This window comes from Thunnus thynnus, chromosome 19, assembly GCF_963924715.1.
Source record: "Thunnus thynnus chromosome 19, fThuThy2.1, whole genome shotgun sequence".
Lineage (NCBI taxonomy): Eukaryota > Metazoa > Chordata > Actinopteri > Scombriformes > Scombridae > Thunnus > Thunnus thynnus.
In genome coordinates, this window is record NC_089535.1 from 19303497 (window position 1) to 19320348 (window position 16852).

At 39.0% G+C, this 16852-nt stretch overlaps 1 protein-coding gene across 1 annotated transcript; it reads right to left on the reverse strand.

Annotated features, from left to right (window-relative positions):
* Positions 1-3283: 3283 nt before the first annotated feature.
* On the reverse strand, positions 3284-6736 carry LOC137170883 (T-box-containing protein TBX6L-like). The gene is made up of 8 exons (XM_067574506.1): positions 6591-6736; positions 6222-6324; positions 5492-5656; positions 5233-5379; positions 5014-5090; positions 4802-4875; positions 4347-4560; positions 3284-4128 (listed from the first exon to the last, which is right to left on the reverse strand). The coding sequence occupies exons 1-8, from the start codon at positions 6716-6718 to the stop codon at positions 3936-3938; spliced, it is 1101 nt and encodes a 366-aa protein (XP_067430607.1). The 5' UTR covers positions 6719-6736; the 3' UTR covers positions 3284-3935.
* Between the last annotated feature and the right edge of the window lie 10116 nt (positions 6737-16852).

Below are 16852 nucleotides of genomic sequence, written 5' to 3' on the forward strand. Positions count from 1 at the left end.
ACATATATTATGTACTCTAAATGCTTCTGGTGATTGACAGGCAACATGCAGGTGCTTATACATACAGAATGTTGGTTTAGCTAATTCAAGGATCCTTCACTAGGATTTTATTGAAGCAGATATGAATATGCTAGATTATGCAACTGTTCCCATTTGTACTAGCCGTAGGCATACAGTACATGCTTCTACAGTACATGTACCTTGACTATGGTATGCTACTGTTCTACACAGATAGCAGAGGTCTTCATGCCGTAAAGCATGTCAACAAAGTGCTGACATACAAATGATACAGCAGCCTAGAAATAATTGCCACATCATATCATCATAACCCACAAGATGAGTTCTTAAGATTGTGTCTAGGAAGTCACAAGCACAAATTTAATCAAGTTTAGATCACAACTTATGCTCAATATATATAAACATTAACTGATGAGATCTTATAGATTTTGCATAAAATCTCAAGCAAGTGATGTACTCATACTGCATCCGTAGTAATATCACAGTCACAAAAACAGTTTTGTTTTTCTTTGACTTCCTTAATCATTCTCTTCCTTAATGTCTATTTGGATGTGATGAGGAAGAGGTTTGTATATTTAATTTCTATCTGCTTTGTTTGCCTCAGTCTACCTGTTGCCAAGAATAACATCCAACACCTCTGATTCAGATAGCATTAGCGAGTTTTTGACTGGTGTGTCAATTGTGATCTGTTTTATGTTCCTTTGTTTGGGCATAAGGTTTTGAAATTATGATCCTCACAGCTATCCCACCATTGAGGGAACTGTGTATGTACTGTAGTTCTTTCTCTGCCCTTTATCACTGGATGCCTTGTGCTCGCTGTGTGTGTGCCAGGTTAAATTGCCATTAAAGGCAGTCGATGTACACCTCTGGACTGCGATAGGCGGTGGCTGCAGCAAGAACGACCATAATAAATCAAACTTAGTTGAATCTGACCTCTCCTCGAGGCACAGTATGGGTGTGTGTGTGTGTAAATGGATGTGTGGTATGGTCGATGCAGGCCTACAGTCCATTACCGCCACCGCCCTCAAGCTAGCTGTGATGGCAGCTGCCGCACTGTAGAGTGTTTGACCCACAGAAGTAAATGTACAGTGTATCTTTACTGTTTAAAAATATGAAGATTTATGAAGATAATTTATTTATTAAGGTAAACCAAAAGTATTTTATCACTGATAACTAATGTAATTACTTCTGGCTCCACATTGATTAAAATATTAATATAATATAGATAATGTGCTCAGTATAGTCTAGCAGTTAAAACACTGTCCTATGGAGGAACATGTAGTACATGCTCTGGTAGTTTCCTGTTTTTCGGTTGAGCTTCAATGCAAGAAAATGTCTCTTTATACAAGACAGACAGAATTTAAGCCCACAATCTCTTTGTTTAAGCCTGCGTCTGAACCTGCGAGCTATCAGTGATTTTAGAGCTGCAGCTACAGAAGCCCTGACGTGCAAAACACAACAACATTTCAGACAACACAATAACAAAACGGAAAAGGTACAGACTAAATGTTATTACGTTTTCCAAAATGTCGTTGTGTTTTGTGAAATGTGTTCTCTAAAATGTGTTTTTCCACCTCAGGACCACTGTATACATCAGCTCTCAGACAAACAAGAATTAGATATAGTTCAGAGTTCAGGTTTAGACCAACAATCATAATGTTCATCAAAAATAATGAACATAAAGTGTAACATTTTTGAGTTTACGTCAATTTGAATTTACGTCTGAATGTGTTCCAAAGCCCACAGTGTTTAGTCCTGCAGTTGTTAGTAATCAAACATGATGTAAAAGATGTAATCTCACTCATTAATCAGCATTGCAATCGGCACAGTCAGGCTTATATTTAACCCTCACACCTTCTTCCAGGAACTGCCAGTCATCTCAGTCCATCTGGTTAAATAAACCTTTTTGAGCCTATAGATATTCACCTCCTTTAGCAGACGATAGGACTAAATGTTCCAACTGAAATTAGAACAGCCAAAACAAGCAGTACACTTTTAATAATATATATATTTTTAATTGAATGAACACACATAAAATTTTATCGAGCATCTCACAGAGATATTTTGCATAAACTGTAATTTTTTCTCTGGATTTTTTTATTTTTATTTTTTCATAGTATTTTTCTTAGTATTGTATAGTACAGATCTTACAATCATAGGTTGACTCTGGTAAATGCCTTCACTAAATGCCTACATGCCCTTTGGTGCTGGAATTATAAATCAAGCACACTAATTGACCCCATCTGTTTTCTATAATTCATTTTATAGCGAGGTGAGAGGAATCCGGGATGAGCTATGTGGGTGACCCAGATGACCCAGGGTACCTCAGGAAGAGCCGGAGGTTACAACGGCCATCACTTTAATCAGAATGTCACAGTTTCAAACTTCTTCACAGCCAAAATGTCTGACATTAATGAAGTGTCCTTTAGAGACGCAGTGACTGATGGTACCATACCTACTCTTGGTACGGTATCAGACATGACTTCTCTCTGGTGAAAAGAACACATCTAATGCATTTTTTACAGTGATGTTAAAAATTGCATTACACAAAAACATGTTAGTTGATGTACTTCAGAAAATTCCTTTGCAGTGTCTGCTCCCTGAAGCTTTATACATGTCCCAGATATGGCTTCCCTCTCTCTCTCTCTCTCTCTCTCTCTCTGTCTCTCTCTCTCTCTCTCTCTCTCTCTCTCTCTCTCTCTCTCTCTCTCTCTCTCTCTCTCTCTCTCGTAAAACATTTACAGCACAGACGTTCCTGCCTTCTGCTGGGGAAACTATGCCAGACTATGATGGTAATTCCACACTAGCTGTCTGTCATGGTTTTATCAGGTCAGACTCCCCCGCTCTTGGACTGTCTCTCACTGCTCCATCCTTCTCGCCCCTAAGTTCACTGTTGTGTAATATTTGTGCTCAAAAGATTCAGATGTAGTTGATGAAAACATACTTGGTGTTCTTGTGACATTTAATAGCTGAACTCTCGGTTAGTTGTAGTATAGCAACATATTACTAGAGCAGCAGTGTTATAATCCCTCAGTGTAGTTTCATGGACATGTTAAAGTTGTTTTGGTTTTTTCTCACCAAGTTTTGGAGGGATTGACACTAAACTTTGAAGACACTTTTCATCTAGTACCACCAGGCAGTGGGTCAAATTTTGGACATATCCAGTGAAATATCACACACGTTTACCACTTGTTGTTTATCTGCATTTATTGTGATATATTTATTTCCTCAGCATCTAAACACCAATATACAAAGATTTAACTTTTTGCTGCAGGTATTTATTCTGATTTTATATGACTTATCGGATATGACTTTAAAACTATATATTCCTCATAATTTGATGTTGAAAGTACATTTTGTCATGCATGTCATTTTTAGGCCACACTGTGTTTTAAACTATGCCCACTCTCAGCCATAGATGAGCACCAAATTAATAAGGGGAAGCTTTTTGAAGCTTTTCAAAAAACCTTTGATACCTCAATATGATACTTCAACAGTCTTATTAAAGGTCTGTTATAATACCGATGGGTATCTTTTCATCAAATCTGCAGATGAAATTTCCCACTTATTTCCCAGATGACTTGAAACAGAGCAATATACTGTGCATATAATGTCTCAAAACACATACAGTACCTACTTTAGCACAAGCTCAGCCTGAACTTGCGTGATCAGGAATATAAAAAATCAGGAAGACATGGATCTCCACTTTAGACGAATAGAATTTTTGTCCAGGTTAAGCCCCACATACATTACACGTTCCTGGAAATACATGAAACTTTATACATATTTATACACTTTTAACACAGACTGCTGAAGTAGTCAGTCAGTTGCTTGTTCACTCATAATAACAGCATTCCTTCAAGGCTTTAGCGGTTTTATCCTCCACCAATGATGTCATCATCGCAAAAGGTCAAAGTTCACCAACAGGAGTATGAGAAAAGCGGGTACTGGCTCCAATCTGCTGTGTTGCTGTGGTGGTGGTGGTGGTGGTAGCTGTGTTGTTGTGTGCTGTGTTCAGCTGTGGCAAGTGGATGGGGTACAGGGTGGACGAGGGTGTGCGCTGTGTCAACGTCACTGGAAGGGAATGGAAATCTGGCGTATTCCACAGATCTGGAGAAAAGAAAATGACATTATGGTTTATTTCAATGCATCATCATGTCCATGTATCTTAAACCAATGAAGGAGTCTCATTCCTGCCTCCCTTCCTCTTGATACATTCTGATTCATTTCTTTTATCTATATGTGATAAGACTGTTTATATATTTTATTTTCCTTCACTAAATCCCACCGGATTATATGTATGTCATCCTGAGTATCTTAAATCAGACCTGTAGGGCTGGTATGCCACGGACGCAGGCACCATCTGTTCTTCACAGCTGTAGTCGTATTCGTGCAGCTCCAAGGGCTCAGCGTGCAGACTTTCAGATGGGTCTTGCTCCAGAGCCCAGGCTGAAAGGTGACCCCCCTTCAGTGACTGCTCTGTAGAGGCCTGATTCTTCCCTGCCTCCACTGACTGAGTGGTAGAGGGCATCCTCTGCAGGCCTGAGAGGGAAATACAGTGTTTAAGAGGATGTGGTGAGAAGATGTTGGCACATTGTTCTAAAGGAGCATATATTCATATTATCAAGACAGTCTTTTGGCATGGTATGATTTCATGACAATGATGCTTCAATTTGGGAATGAAACTTATTTTATGATTCAATTAACTTAAATGCAGACACTTTGATATACATACAGATGATATACTGTATTAATGAATATCTCAGCAATTACAGAAACTTACCTGGAGGACTCTTGCAAAGAGCTGCCTTGTCCAGTGTGGCCCTCTTTGCAGGAGGACTTCTATTTGAACGACACCTATGAAAAAAAGAAAAAAAAAGAAAACAATATTTAAAAAAAGCATAAGAGATAATGTTTTAGCTATATATGTGCTTATGAAGTAGTGGAGAACCTCTCTGCAACAAATTTCTTCCCTAATAAAAACTGAAAACGTACCTTTTACTGTGGGAATGGGTGCCACCCTCCCTGAATCCTTTAGCGAAGGGGTTGTGGTCAATCTTTAATTTGGTGATCTTAAAAAAGGCGATAAGAAAAGTTAGTTGTGATGAGATTAAAGGTTTAATCATTCAACATCTGTAATACCCAGTTTGCTCCTGCATGTGTTATCATGTTAATGTTATCTTTTACTCTAGATTATTGTTTACATGTTTATACCTTTGGGTTCTGGTAAGCAGTCACCGCAGTGAAGGTCGTCTCTGGGAAGGAGAAAGTCTGAAAGGGGCCCCAGCGGACAGTGTAAGGACTGTCTGCCTGGATGACATGAAATCTGGGGAAGTAGCGATGCATGGAGTGCAGGATGATCTGATGAGTGAAAAGAAGGGAGTGAGCAAAATATATGGTCAAGCAAGCCAAAGGATAAACACAGCATGTTATAATCACTTCATCTCTGCAAGAAAGTAAGATGATTTCTTACATGACCATGCTGGTCCAAGGTGTTGTTGGTGAGTTTCATCTTGAGAAAAGACAACGACTGCTTCATCCAGTGACTTCCTGTGGCAGGCGAGTCTGGATGCATGTATGTCCGACGGGGGGGCTGGGGCTCTGCCTTCGCTGCGACCTCCCACTGCTCCTTTTTCCACTACAGAGGGGGAAAAAAGTAGGGGGTTGCCAAGTGTGAGGCTTCAGGACATGTCTAATTAATCAGAACTCTTCATGAATTATTGAAATGTTTTTGGGGTGTTTTCATAGTGAATGATAAAATGTGAGAGTTTGTTAGTAGCATTTTCAAAATGTTTCAAAATGACCACCACACCAAATGAAACTCTCTCAAAGTTCACTCCATTCATTTTGTTTTCAAGTGTATGCTAAAAGCAATGTCTGTGACCAAATGGGCCAGAGTAGTTGATGTAAGAGCCGTTGGATGTATGGATGACTCACTGCTCCATCCCATTCACTATCAGTGAATGAGATGCTAATTGATTGGGCCTCCAGCCGAGAGTACACAAACAGGAAGCATTGAAAGGCTTTGATATGCAGCGGTGAATGGCCCAGAGTGGGAAGGCCAATGTCTGGCTGCAGACTGCTGCATTTTACGTACTGCAGTCTGTTGGTTTTAATCCAATTTTTTGTCAGCAAACAGAACAAAATGTAGAACACTGCAAAAATCACAACTCCAAAGATGTCTGTGTTGCATATGACCATACCTTGTATTTGAAGCTGTCTACAGGAACCATGTCCATCATGATGACATAATTGGCAAAAGGTTGGAGCCCAGATAGACTGACACTGCAGTGTGGAAACATTCTCCTGAAACAAAGACACACACAACTCATTAGTTATGGATTGGTTTACATGTTTTTGCAAAATGATTGAATCAAACCCTGTAATTTTTGAAAAACAATTGCATGCTATATGTGTTGTAAACTTAGCATATAGGCAATTTCCTGTAGGTTTTGGTGATAAATGATACAAACTACTACTGGTATTTTCAGAAAGCAGGGAAATACCCTGGTAACTGGAATGTGTGTTAAATCTTAAATCAGTAGCCAACTAAACTGCACCAGCGTTGTTACCTTCCATGCTTTGTTATAATCATCTCTGTTCCGATGCTGTGAAAGGACTTCCAGAGATCAGAGTTCTCCAGTGTCATCCTGATGCAGCCCTGCTGGTATGAGTCAGCTGCCGGGGGGGAACGGGGCATGTTTAGATTAGATTTGGAGTCTGTAGAGACAAGACAAATATACATATAAACTTACAGACCTATTTACAGAACATGTAACTTGTTTATCCCAGTATGAAGTTTACGGTAAAGATATCAAATATAGGTGTGTGATCAGGATAAGACAGCAGAACTTAAGACATCATATATTTTAGTTCTACTTAAATGTTTTATACTAGAGATAAAGGGTGGGAATTGTTTTGCACATCCTTATTTTGATCTCAGTTTTCATTATTCAAAATATAGCAAAATAAAAAGTTAAATATTCATGACAATTTAATTGCATTTTTTTCATGCAATGGAATAAATGAACAAATCCTTACAATGCATTTTCCCCTCTTTTAACATTAGTCCATTTGCACATGCATGCTCATACAACAAGGTAAAACTTACCGGACATGTGTTGCATATTTCTGTCTCCAGCAACCAGCGGATCCTTGATGCAGAAGTTTGTTGTGCTGCTTTGAGATGTTCAAACACTGAAGTCAAATACATCAGGGATCTCTACTCTTGAAAGGCCTGAGCCTTGAACTTGATTGGTCATCCCAGAAAGGGTGGAGTCTTAACAGCCAAGAGGGTGTAGTCGGAGCAGACCGAGGGGGCAGGTGAGAACATTACCTGATGTGTTGAGCTTTTGTTGTGAACTCACAAGTCAGTGGCCATACTATGGGACTGTATGTAGATATTGGTTTCTTATTGTTTCATTTCTCATACATGGGCCATCTCAATACTGGTATGTTGTGGTGTCTCTTTTTATGCATATAAAACTGCAAAGTCATTAATCTTTGACATTTTGGCATTTCTCATCCCAAAGAGACAACTATGCCAAAGTTGCAGTGCAGGAGATGTTTGATTTGATCCTACATATGGATGCTAATCTATTAAATGGGGACACAATCATACATCCTTCATTTGGCTAGTCTGAATGAAATCCAAACAGTCTTTTAGGGACTCCAAATATTAATGGATTAAACAAAACAATCAGTTATGATTAGTCTTCACACAGACAAAACCATCTACCTGAGACTTGATTGTGATAAATCCAGTAGTGATGCAACTGTACACAGACAGACACTATGCAATGGGACTGAAATAAGTACTAAGTCCAAGTTGAAGGACAGTAAACAGAATTTCAATGTGCCTGGGGGGGATGGAAGAGCAGACAAACAGGTCCCTTCCTGGCAGCTTTGGTTGTGTATTGAGAACAAGTCTAGAGATTACAGAGGTGATTGGAGTTGGGGTCTGCCCTTGACAATGCTGCTAATCCTAAGAGGCCATCTGCCCCCCTCATGGTACCTTTCATTCATGGTACCCTTGCATTCACATCAAATCCGGCACTATGATGCAAGGGGCTACAAGGGTGGGGGCATGTTGTTTGAGGTACTGGTGAGACAATGAAATACGGTACAGGAATTCAAGTTGGAATTACAGATGAATTCATTTATCAGAAGCCAAAACACAGCAGTTTGTAAAACTCACAGACAGGATTTTACAACAGCAACTGTTTTATCTTTAGTTGCGATTATCACAAAGTAAACAGCCAAAGACATTCACATTACAAAGTAATCCACTAGGAATGTGCGCTTGCATGTATGTGAATGGTCACCACAATGTGACGTCGAGTTGTGTTTCGGCAAAAGTTGAGGCTGGTTCACCCTCTTGCCGGATGACCAAGAAGGTCCAACAGCTGCACTTCCCTCCTCAGGCCCCTCAGACCTCTCTCTTCAGGCCCCTCAGAGCTCTCTCTTCAGCCCCTCAGAGCTCTTTCCTCAGGCCCTTCTCAGGCAGGTATTATTGCCCTGGCAAAAAAGTGGACTTAACTCCACTGTAAGTCCACTGTTCACTTCCCATTTCCAACCATGAGTGTCATCCCAGATAGCAAAATTAATTTGGCCCATACATGGACTACATGTTTGCTTTTCTTCTGGCCCCGTATACACCCAGTTCCTTGGCCCAAGTTTGGCCCATACATGCATAATTGTCATAAATAAAAAACAAATAGGCCTGCCTGGCCCAATGTATTTGACACAATAGTAAAAGGCTGTGGTCCAGTTCTGGCCCACATATTGTAACATTCTAATTTTAATATTTTGGCCCAGCTCTGATATCAAATTAAAGATGTGCTGCTGGCTCAGGCCTGGACCATGTACTGCATGAAGGGTTTCCTTGTTGTCATGGAGATCCAAATTCCCACCCCACATCAGTCACTGTTCCAGAGTGTATTTTTACATTTCTTTCATCAGTGTTTCTGAAAATCTGAGACATGATACTCAGGTTTTCTGTTAATATTCTAGATAAATTGATCATACAAATACAATTTGACTGAGCTGCAGTTGTTGAATGCCAAATAAAGTCATATTATAGCAAGTGCTAATAAATAGTAGATGGCCTGTTTCTTAGAATATAACAAAATACCAAAATAATTTGGTATCATTTTTCAGCTTTTCAGAAAGACAGATTAAAGAAACACTATGTAAAAAATACATTGTGGAACAGAGGGTAGTGCAACACAAATAAGCCCTGGTTGGCACAGAAATATGTTGATATATACAGACAGGTGACAAATTAAAGGAAAAACTGGTACAGGTCTGAATGCCTGACCCCTATGAGGGGATCTGGTGGCTCTGTTATTCTTTGGGCGGCATTTTGCTGGCATGGTTTGGGTCCACTTGTCCCCTTAGAGGGAAGGGTCACTGAGAAACAGTACAAAGTTGTTCTGAGTCATCACCTTTATCCTATGATGAAACATTTCTATCCTGATGGGAGTGGTCTCTTCCAGGATGACAATGGCCCAATTCACAGGGCACGAGAGGTCACTGAATGGTTTGATGAGTATGAAAATGATGTGAATCATGCTATGACCTTCGCAATCACCAGATCTCAATCCAATTGAACACTTGTGGGAGATTTTGGACTGACGTGTTAGACAGCGTTCTCCACCACCATCATCAAAACACCAGATGAGGGAATAAGAGTGGTGTTCCTCAGCCATGGCATTGATTCTACAAGTCACTGGAACTCTTCTGGAGAGATGAACACCATTCTTCAAAAAGATATTCCCTCAATAGTTGTTGAGATATTTCAGTCTGGACTAAAGGGTTGGATTGTCCAACTAACCCTGGCCTGTTGCGGAGGGGTAGAGGAGTACTTCACATTCTTGAACTGGATCAAAAGGATAAATCAGGACCCCAAATTCATGCCACCAACATGGCTGACAATCAACAATACAACTGAATTTCTTTGATCAAGACTCAGTGCTTTCTTGAAATCCCATTTCAGGGTGCCTCAGAGATTCAGGCTCACTGTCTACTCCCTTCTCTATCCACTGCCAGCTGCAACCACCTCTTCAGGAACATCCCTTATTTCATGTTCAGAGGCCTTTGATGTCAGAGGGCTCTTCCTTACAGCAGCTGATGCGGACAGAAGTTTATAAAGACATAAAAATTCAGTTAGTACAGGGCTAACACAATGCGGCAAAATTCTATGATCCAGAAAAGATTTTGAATAATAAATTGAAAATGAGAAATATTTACAGCCCATTGTAACACTAGTCCAACATTACAGTTTTGCCTATTGTTTCTCTGTTTCTTACGGAAAACTCAAACCATTTAACTACTAATTTTATGGAAATTATTCCATAGTACCGAAGCCAAAGCACACAGCACACAGCGCACAGCTTTAGCGGTTAATGATGTATGCTTTGGCTTCAGTACTATGATCACTAGCTGGTTCAGTAACATTAGTTGGGTTACCCTTAGCCCAACTAATGTTATTGAACTAGCTAGCAAGGTTAGCTGCAGCTATTAAGATTTTAGCTTGGAAAGAAAAGGTTACCTAATGTTATCCAAACTACGGTATAACCACAGAGCACACTTAAGCACAACTAGCAGTGACAACATTTCAATTGTACGAAACAAAATACGATTTTCTACAAAGCAAATATACTCACTGAATATAGCCTGTCGACAGGCGTCTTTTTTTCACAACAAGGTTGAAAGGGGCGCTGGGTTTTGCTGGCGGTGTGCCCGGCATGGACGATAGTGCTTGCTGCCAGGGAATTGACATCCTTTCCTTTCATTTATGATTGTGGTTGACTAAACAAAGACTACAGGGAATAAAAACTAGTGAGATGCGCTATTTTAAGAAATGCATGTAACTTGCAGTTGGCTTGTTATTGTTGAATTGTGCTTGTCCATTTGGGGCATACTATGGTTAAAAACAAGCAATGTCACTCTCTCCGCCATCCCTGGGATTTAAAAAAATGCTGGGTGGTGTAGTATCTGTTGGTGTGACCAGTTCTGGCCCAGCAAGGACATGTGCACATACGAGCAAGGTGGATTCAGTCAACATTGTAAACTCAGCCGACTGGTTAAAGACAACCAGAATCGGCCCAGAACTGACTGCTATCTGGAATGTTTCCAACCATGAATCAGGACAGTGACAAAAAATTGTAACAACGTTGTTGTGGTGTTTAATATTGCCATGACAATACCAACCCAAACCATGATCTTTCCCTAACCCTAACTAAGTGGTTTTTGTGACTAAACCTAACCAGACCTTGACCACAGCATTGTCACACCATAAAACATAATTATTAGTTGTACTTGTCTGAGGCTTTGCTGCTTCACTTCGGTGTCCCCCACAAGCTTGAAGCACAGCTAAGAAAGCAGTGGTAACTGGCAGTGCAGTAGTGCACTTGCCTTATGAGGGTCGGAACAAACTTTTAAATTATGCCTTGTAGATCTAATATGAGTGACGATTCAGAAGCTCGTTTGCTTATTTCTCACTTCAAATTTGTTCAGAAACAGATTTTGGTGGTTTCTTAAGGTGAAATAAGTGAGAGTTAATGTACTTCATACAACGGAACCCTACTACTCATGCTCAAACCTCATTGGCTCACTGAACTGGGGCCTCAAGAGGGTAGTCTGCAGTTGGACCCTTCTCTAGGAAGGCCACTGTGTTCTTTTGCTGAGACCTATGTGGTCCCCACTCCTGCAGCGTAAATGCACTGCCCCCATTGAAATGAACTGGAAGACTGCAGTTTTTCATGCATTGCTGGATTTGGTGTGAAGCTGGTTGCATTTGTGACAGTGTCTCTGCATGCAGCCTGAGACAGACTTCAATTGAAAAAACACAAGATTGTCTGTCTAAAAATGTAACTATTGTCTGCTCACAATCACTGGGCACCGTGCTACATTTGCAAATACATGCAACCGCACATTTCAGGTGGTTTACTTAGTGGCATGTACCATGTAGGATTATGCTAATTCTAAGTGTCCTGGGAGGAGAGCGGGCTCCCTGAGGGAGTTAGCAGTTAGCAGCCCGTTCACATGAAAGACTGATGGGAGGAAGGGAAGAGCAGCAGTTCAGACTTAAGAGGACAATATTCAAGGATTAAAGCCCAATGAGTTTAAGCCTACATGAATTTCATTCTGGAGAGGTTTTTAATCTCAACAGATGATTTAAATAAATGACCTGCCATTGTTGTGCAGCTAAACTCTTTTCAAACTCGCAGAACTTAATTTCAGATAGTTGTGGGGATCCCAAAGTTTACAAAATGACCAAATATATCAGGGAAGTTTTGGGAAAAATGTGTCTAAAATAATGCACAAAAAACCCAGAATATATGAATTTGATGCCACAAAAAACATGGCACATATAGGGTTTACATACTGTATATTTTGCACCCAGCCCCAGTGTCATATAGATATACTTAAGAACTGGAACAAACTGATACAGAATATACAGTATATTATGCTGTCAGACAGAGCACAATAAGAGGATTTCTACAAGCTACCTAAGGGGAAAAGGAACAAAATAAGATGAGAAGTTAAAACTTAATCATTCACACGACAAACAAAAGTATCTGCAGATGGGTTAATGGTCAATATTCTGTCAGAATACAAGTTGAAATAAGGTTTGCGCGTCTATTTTTAAAAGTCCCATAAACACCAAACCAGACGCCTGGTCAATAAGGTCCAAAATAGGCCCAGTGAGGCCCATGAGGTGCTTGCCTCAAACTTTCAACCTCAAAACCCCTGTGGTCAAAGAACACACGATGTTCAGAGAGAGTCCTCAAATGTGCAGAATTTCTAACATGATAGTCCAGGGGTTTCACAGATAAATCAGGAATATTCTGAATGTGTTAATCTGAGGGTGACAGGCGTCTGGTTTGGTGTCCACGGGACTTTTAAAAATAGACATGCAAACCTCATTTCAACTTGTATTCTGTCTTAAAAACATATTAAATCTATCTTTAGTTTTCTCTCTCTTTTTCAAAGTAAATCTAGTGCCTCCTATTAATGTTTGACTTAGATGAATGGCTCAAGGGATATCTGAGCAATTCAACGAGCTGAATTTCAAACAAAAACATGAATCTGTCTTTCAAATGTTCCATTACAAGAACCCAGTGCTGCTGTGTATGAGTGTGTATTTTGGGAAAGTTGTGTTTGAGGATGTGCATACTGTACAATATTGTCGTATTGTTTATCTAAGTAGAATGATTCACCTCCCCTGATTTTACAGTACTCTTGGAGAGGATGGCTTACTGCCTCTATTAGGCTAATCCGCTCCAACTGTAGGCATGTTGAAACATTTCTTCTTTGCTTAAATCAACTTCAGACTTGGAGATGGAATTCAGTCTGCTCCTGCCTGAGGCATGTGTCACCTCTGCAACTATACTACAGTTAATAAAGAAAAGTCTGCTTCTGCTGATGGTATTTTAGCAGGATTGTCAACATTTTAGATTACATTACAGATTAAGGTTAGAGCAAACTGTAGATCGCCAATGATACTGCAAAGTGCTATGTTATGTTTAAGTGTCAGAAGCATTTCTCTTGCATTAGATTTTTGTCTTTGTGTTTCTGCTATGCATCAGTTCTGCTGCAGTAAAAATATCTAATGGTACAGGAAATACTGTGGTTTTAACAGTTTCGACAAGTGAGTCTGAAAGCTGCAGCTGGAAGATGCAGTGCATGACCCTGGCGGCGAGTCTGGTGATGTGGCTCGGTGATCTGATCACCGCTTAGATGGCGTGGGTTTGTATTTCTGTTTGTGTGTGTGTGTACGTGTGGGAATGCATTGCATTTTACTCCCCTTAAAAAAACACCTTCTGCAGAATCTTTATCACCCAGAACCACAGTGACAACCTCAGACACAAAACTGATAGGCCAAAGATCAAGACTGAATCATGAAGCTGCAACATTAAAGCTAAATTGTTTAAATATTTAAATGTAATAATGATACCTAAGACAGATACAGTACATATGTCTTATACTATATCTGTTTTTTAATAACACACAAATCTAGGGCTGATTAATTTCACCTTTACCGCACAACTGTCCAGTTAAGAAAAAAAATGTCTAGAAATCACAATGAAGTTTCACTATGGCTCTTCTTTGGCAATACTGCCACCTACTGGATAATGCATTAGAAACTCAAATGACTTTCAACTAATTATACATATACTACATATCCTTGCTTAATGCTGTTGTCTTGTCTAAAATATGTCCTGGTAATGAGTCACATACAAATAATACAATTAATGTATTCAAATGTGTCCAATTTCTTTCTTGCACTCTTGTGAAGGTATTTTGTCATAACATGCATGATTAATGGAATTAATGGAATGTATCATCCACAAACACCTAATATAGAAATGCATGATGGTTGGTGAATTATTCTATTTATTCTCAGTTTTTTGGTAAAATATCTGTTTCGGTTAAGTTTCATTACAGGCTAAATTGCATGTCTGTAAATGCAAACTGACAGACAAATAACAACATTCAGCTCTACATAGTAGCTTCTAGAGCTCAAGCTTCCCTTGTGGTATTGCACTGTAGCAATAACACTTTATTGTGCTGTTGTGTTTACTCTCTTATGCATTCAAAATGTTAATAGTATTCTTGACTAAACATAAAATAAATATCCATATAAGTATAAATGTAACTACATGCATAGGATGTCCAGTTATTACTTAGTTTTAGTTTAAGGTGTCAGCAGACAAAGAGGAATGGAGTGACGACAGGAGAAAGAAATTTAAAATTCAATGGTAGACAAAGTAATAAAAGTGGGGACAATAATTATACTGTAAGTGCTGTAAAGGTCTGATCAAGGACATCTTAAAACTTGGAAGAGGAGGGAAAGATTTCCATGCAAAAGGAATAACGAGTCATCAACTTTTAGCTTGAAAAGTGTGACAAATGAAAGGAAATTGAGAAAGAATTGATGGAAAGAGAGAAAAGAGAGAAATTAATGAAACGATTAAACTGAAAAATTAGAGAGGAAAGAAAGGAAAGTAGGCAAGACAAAGAGAAGGGCAAGAGAAAGTAAAGGCAGAGAAGAAAGGGATGACAGATGAGGAAACAGAGAGAGTGTGAGCAAATGAACATATGAACCTCTTGAAAAAGGGAGACAGGAAGGGGCAGCTGACAAAAAGGTAGAAAGAAGCTGAAAGATGAGGGACATTTCTTTCATCTGACAAAAAAGAAAAAATGATAAAGAAAGAAGGCCCAAAAAGTGAAAATAAAGTTAAGTTTAGTTCCAAAAGTTCTTAAGTATATATTAATTAACAATAATACACACACACACACACACACACACACACACACACACACACACACACACACACACACACATATATATATATATATATATATATATATATATATATATATATATATATATATATATATATATATATATATATATATATATATATACGTATAAAACTCAAGTGACTGTAGATCTAATAAAAAAGAATGCCCAGAAGGACAGCCTTTAGTCAAAACCTCTGAAAAGAAGAATAACGAGACTCTGGAGGAGATCAGAGCTGAGACCCCCACAGAAACCTCTGGTACAAGGACTGCTCTCAGCTGGCTCAGGAGGAATCTGAAGGAATGCTGAGAGAAACAATGAAAGGGTTTTAGCTCGATTCAGTCAAAGGTAATTTTTATTTCTTGTTCTAGGACCAAATTATCACATGTGGGATATGACTGAGCTTTGTTGACAACAATTAAGCACAAATAAAGAAAAGTCAGCAGAGTTCCACACATTTTGTAAAAGCCCTTTTGTGTACAATTATGAGATTGTAGCATCTGTTAAATTAATCTCATGGCTTTTGTAGAAAACAGTTGTTTTTTTTTATATTACCACTTGGTGTCACCAAAGTTAGACATTTTCAAATCATGTATACATGTGTTTTTGGTTACTGTGCTCAGTGTTGACTGAGTAAAAAAGAAAAACATACAACACACAAGTTCCTCCTTTAGGTGAATTACAGAAAACAAATCATGATTGATCTGTCTTCATAGACTCTGTCTCCACTTCTATGAAATTAATCATCCTGCCGGTTTGGTAACTCATGCCAAAATGTTATATTTTATTACCAGCAGAGAGCAGCAAAGCACCAACAAATGTTAGATGTAAATCTTGTATACGTACCATAGGTTTCACTTTTCTGCATATTTACATTTAGACCATTGAAACAGGTGTGAATCTTATCCAGTACTATTATTAAGCTTTAAAACAACAAGAATTAAAGATAAATTTCTTAAAATCTGGGGTTGAGGTTATTTAGAAAAATACAGAGAAGTCAATTAACCCATGGAATAAAAAAAACAAAACAAAACAGTCGCATGTCACAATGGGCACTTTTCAGTATGAATTAATAATTACAGTATAAAGCAAAGTCACGTTGCTCTGAGTCACGATGATGTTTGCCAGCAGTGGGCAATTCAGAGTCTGTAATTCACTTGATCACAAACACCTGCATGTGTTTGGCTTGAGGGGAGAGTGCAGAACCTGCAGGAAACTCACACAAACACCCACATGAAAACGACCAAAAACCCTCTTGCAATGAACGACTGAAATTTCTTTTTTATTTTATATTATCTGCATAAGCCATGAAAAATAAAGTTGCTTAGAATTCAGATAACCACAATATATTTCAGAGTATTTAGGAAGCAATGCTAAGCTCTTTGCCACTACAGCAGGCAGTGCACCTCACAGTTAACATCCTCTCAAAACCATCCCACGACACACTAAGTTTTGCAGGAAAATGCTCTGGCAGTGAATATTTCAGCTTCAGTGTGGTTCACTTCAGACTGATCGATTGGC

Excerpts from the sequence above, each read along its gene's own strand:
- LOC137170883 (XM_067574506.1), bottom strand. The coding sequence starts at position 6,718 with ATGCCCCGTTCCCCCCCGGCAGCTGACTCATACCAGCAGGGCTGCATC. Across the intron at positions 6,325-6,590 it reads ATTATAACAAAGCATGGAAG|GAGAATGTTTCCACACTGCA; the intron begins GTAACAACGCTG and ends TCTTTGTTTCAG. Across the intron at positions 5,657-6,221 it reads TAGACAGCTTCAAATACAAG|TGGAAAAAGGAGCAGTGGGA; the intron begins GTATGGTCATAT and ends CCCCCTCTGTAG.